Source organism: Octopus sinensis, linkage group LG26 (assembly GCF_006345805.1).
Source record: "Octopus sinensis linkage group LG26, ASM634580v1, whole genome shotgun sequence".
NCBI lineage: Eukaryota > Metazoa > Mollusca > Cephalopoda > Octopoda > Octopodidae > Octopus > Octopus sinensis.
This window is the reverse complement of record NC_043022.1, coordinates 249646-254645: the sequence shown is the minus strand read 5'-3', so window position 1 is coordinate 254645 and position 5000 is coordinate 249646. Positions and strand designations below refer to the sequence as shown.

General features: G+C 36.8%; 1 protein-coding gene across 2 annotated transcripts in view; it reads left to right on the top strand.

Annotated features, from left to right (window-relative positions):
- LOC115224655 (fibulin-2-like) overlaps positions 1-5000 on the top strand; it is a 23387-nt gene that overhangs the window by 17094 nt on the left and 1293 nt on the right. For both annotated transcript variants that reach the window (XM_029795513.2, XM_036513658.1), the window contains 2 exons: positions 4173-4289; positions 4569-4685. In XM_029795513.2, the coding sequence (XP_029651373.2) occupies positions 4173-4289; positions 4569-4685 (234 nt within the window). The remainder of the gene's footprint in view (positions 1-4172; positions 4290-4568; positions 4686-5000) is intronic.

The window sequence follows — 5000 nt, the reverse complement described above, 5'->3', positions numbered from 1 at the left end:
TATCTAAGTGAATTCCGAATACAACAAATTTCGGAATTAGACATACAAGAAACACGCACAGAAAAAGCTAGGCGCATGAAAACCCGTGCTAAAACTGCGGCCTTAGATATTCTGAATGATAAATGGCAAAAAAAACTTCTCTATGGCAAATACCCAAAGAGAGCGAATAGTGCAGATGTTGACAAAGCCCTGACCCATCAATGGCTTATAGCCTCTGGCTTAAAATCTGAAACAGAAGGGTTTCTCATAGCAGCTCAAGATCAATGCCTACCAACAAGAAACTACCAGGCCAACATATTAAAGAACGGCAGTAGCCCAACATGTCGTGTATGTCAACAACAAAATGAAACCATCGATCATGTTGTCTCCAAGTGCAGTCTTCTAGCGCCTACAGAGTATCTCAACCGGCATTATAGAGCTGCACAATATATTCACTGGGTAATTTACAAAAACCTGGATTTGCCCCATGAAAAAAACTGGTGGGAGCACAAACCACAAACCACATATCCCTCCTCTGGAACTTCACCATTCAAACTGACAGAAAGATAGGTGCAAATAGGCCAGACATCATATTGAAAGACTTCAGACAAAGAACATGCCTCCTCATTCATATGACTGTCCCAATCGATATAAACGTATCTGTCAAGACCTACCAAAAACTGAGCAAATATAAAGATCTTGTAATGTGTAAGATCATGTAATCAGCAAAATGTGGAAGCTGAAGACTAAAACAATACCTGTTGTCATAGGTGCCCTGGGAATGATAGCGAAAGGGGCTGATTGCTACATAACTCAGATACCAGGAAACCCCAAAATGGCAGAAATTCAAAAGATAGTGCTCATGGGAACTGCTCATATCTTACGCAAAATACTTTCTATGTAATCTCAAGGTTTAAAACAAACATAATTTTCGTATGTTATTTTTAGACATTCACTAGTACAACACTAAATAGAAAACCAAATATATGGCACACTAGGCATAACAACACCGTGAACTTCCAACCTATTGTCTCTTGAGGTCTCTGGGTGAGACTTGGAGCCAACTTGTACAAATATAAAGCAAAACTCAAACATATAATAATAATAAAAATGATGCTATGTTGAAACTATGTTGAAACTATGCTAAAACTTGTTAAAAAACATGAAAGACCGGAAAAACTTCACTCTATTCTGAAAGAGAGCAAAAAATTCGCTATTGATCTCTTAGATACCCACCAGGTCGATCAGGCAGAAGGAAATGTGCAAACTGCTGCAAAAAAAATAATAAAATTAATCGCAAAGACAAAAGCACGTGAAAAATTAGCTAGCAGATGGGAACAGAAACCTCTGTATGGCAAGTATGTGACCCGTAGCAAACAAGCTGATGTCGACCAGAAACACACGCATCAATGGTTACGAAGCGGAGGGCTAAAAGCGGAGAGTGAAGGTTTCATAGCTGCTCAAGACCAAAGCTTATTAACCCGGAACTACCAAGCAAATGTGTTAAAAAATGGAGCTGATCCAAAATGCCGATTCTGTAACGATGAGATTGAAACTATAGACCACCTGCAGAATATAAAGCAAGACATGACAGAGTCGGCCAGTAGTTACACTGGACAATATGTCGGCATTATAAAATGAAAACCGCTGACAAATGGTATAAACACCATCCTGAAGCTGTGACTGAAGGAGAAAATGTGTCGATTCTCTGGGACTTCCCCGTACATATCGACAAAACTATAAAAGCTAATAAACCGGATATTATTACAAAAAATCAGACAAAAAAAGGTGTGTTTATTAATTGACAGGTGTAGTCCTTGCGATCACAATATTGCGGCGAAAGAATTTGACAAGATTAGTAAATATAAGACTTGCTAATAGAAATTGAAAAACTGTGGCATCTCAAGGCGACTACAGTACCAGTGATTGTAGGATCTCTAGGAATTATAAAAAAGGCTACTGAAACCTATTTGAAAATGATACCAGGCTTACCATCCCTACAGGAAGTGCAAAAATTCGTGTTAACTGGAAAGGTTCATGAACTGAGAAGAACATTATCGCTGTGAAAACAACAACCATTCATGAATTTATTTATTTATTAATTTTTTTAAATACATATTTTACCTGTGAATTTGCGTGGGTAATCTAGGAATGCATACAATGAGCTTCTCTGCCCTAGGCGTACGGAAAACACTCGGCGAGAAACGGAAGAAAATTTGAAGAAAGAAAGAAATAATATTAATAATAATAATAATAATAATAATAATATAATAATAATAATAATAATAATAATAATAATAATAATAATAATAATAATAATAATAATAATAATAATAATAATAATAATAATAATAATACAACTAAGAAACTATTACAAAATAACTACCATAACACTACAGAAATACTTACATCAGAAGCAAGGAATACTAACTCATATAGCCACAAAATACGAACAAAACAAAAAAAAATGTTTTTAGATTTTAAGGAAACTGACAAATTCAAAACAGGAAGTCATACTACCTGACAACTATGAAAGAAAAGAAGAAACAACAAAAGCTATCAAACTGGAACCGCAACGGATCATGATAAAACGATGGCGAGAAAAGCCCCTTCACAGCGAATACTGGGTTAAAATAAACAGAAAAGAAGTAGGTAAAGCAAAACCCCAACAATGGCTGAGAAGCGCAGGACTCAAAGCAGAGACTGAAGGATTTTTTAATTGCAGCACAAGACCAAAGACTCCCCACCGGAAATTACCAAAAACATGTAATGAAAAGTAATATTACAAGTAACTGCAGAATATGTGGTGATGGACAAGAAACAATAAATCATATTATCTCTGGCTACCCAGTCCTGGCTAAGAAGGAATATATTCACAGACATGACAGAGTTGGGACCTACATACACTGGAAGCTATGCCAACATTATGAAGTAACAATAGAAAAAAGATGGTATAGGCACACGCCAGAAATGGTCACAGAAAATGAGAAAGCAACCATACTCTGGGATACGACAGTATACAGATATTGAGAAATTAAGGCCAATAGACTGGATGCAGTCTTCAGAGGTCATTCAGAAAAAGATGATTTTTAATCGATCTATTAATACCAACAGATGACAGTGTTTCTCCAAAAGAAACGGAGAAACTTTCAGAATGTAAACATCTGGAAATAGAGTTTGTGAAATCTAAAAACAGAGACAATTCTTATCATAGTGGGCGCATTAGGTATGATAAAATAATATTCAGACCATTACATAACTAATAATTATATGTAACATACAGAAAAACTAAGAGCATTACAACAAACCACAGCAAATACCCAAGGTATACAGACAGAGCTACGCTCGGTTGTACGTTGAAAGCATGCGATAAAAATATGATACTAAAACTACTAATAACTACTAATACTACATGGCGGCGAGCTGGCAGAAACGTTAGCATGCCAGGCGAAATGCGTAGCCGTATTTCGTCTGCCGTTACGTTCTGAGTTCAAATTCCACCGAGGTCGACTTTGCCTTCCATCCTTTCGGGGTCGATAAATTAAGTACCAGTTACGCACTGGTGTCGATGTAATCGACTTAATCCGTTTGTCTGTCCTTGTTTGTCCCCTCTGTATTTAGCCCCTTGTGGGTAGTAAAGAAAATATTATATAACTGCAACTACTACTAATAATGATGATGGTTTCACACTTTATTACAAGGACATCCATTTTGGCGAAGGATGGAAGGAAAGGAGTCGGGTTTATGTCAGGAAATTAAAGGTTTAAATATATGAGAAGAGGAAAGGTTTCCGTCCGCAGAGGAGCAATATGGCTTCTCACGTTTTAGAAGAGAGCTTTAGGAACCATCTTTTAGGATTTGAGAGGGAGATAACTTGTGGTGGTGAGGTGTCCGTATGGACCCTTAATGCATGAGGAGAAAAGAACTGAACGTGGACGAAAGACTATGATGTATTTGTGTAGTGATTGTAAGGGTGTTTACATAAGAGTCAGAGATGGTTGGAAACGGGGAACAGATGAAGGAAGAACTGAGGGATAACATGGAGAGAAAGTAGGAAGAGTCGACGAGAAGCTTAGAAAACGGGTTCGCTTCAGGGTAGAGTGACTAATGTAAAACAATAACAAAACCAACAACAAAAATCATACCAGTTCCTTATTAATATGTTCAATGTTTATTTCTTCTTCAAATTTCAGACATCAACGAGTGTTTAAGGAACCCTTGTCCTTCTGGTGTCACATGTCACAATTTCCCCGGCTCCTATCGTTGTGCATGCAAACCGGGTTACTACTTCGCAAATAACACTTGTGTTGGTAAGTAAGTTATAAAATCTAATCCAGAAGAACAAAAATAAATGTTTTAAGTCCACATTGCTTTACCAAATAGTCTGTGGTGATTTTTTAACCCTAGGTTAGTAATGATCCGGCAGGTCTAAAATATGTAGTTTATCAGCCGAGATGAGGTGATCTGTTATTCCAAATATACCACGAGTGTTATTAAATAGACGATCATACTTTTGTACATGTAAACAGACATTGGTTCCTTCCTGCTTTTGTGTTTAAATAACATTTATTTATTTAATACTTTAACAGATCACAACGAGTGCAAATATAAAGGAAGATGTGACCACATCTGTGTCAACACTCCCGGATCCTTCTATTGTCTCTGTAGAAAGGGTTTTGAATTATTTAAGAAACGTTATTGCGTGGGTAAGTTCATCATTTCTATATAATATTTTACGCAAAAAGCGCGCGCATACACATTGTTTTTTCTATTCGTAATAGAATAACATCTACTCTGTCCAGCTCCCTATTACCAGAAGGCCCTTTATCTCATCCTTCCTTGTTTAATATAGTCTTAAAGGGTTCTTCCTTGATACCCGCATAATTTTGTACCTTCTTAGACACCTTCAGGTTATTGGAGACAGCCACTCTCACATCTATAACTATTTCTCTATTACTTTGATTATTACGACAGCATGTGACCTTACCTCAATATCAAAGCCTCCTTTTGTACTGGTTTGG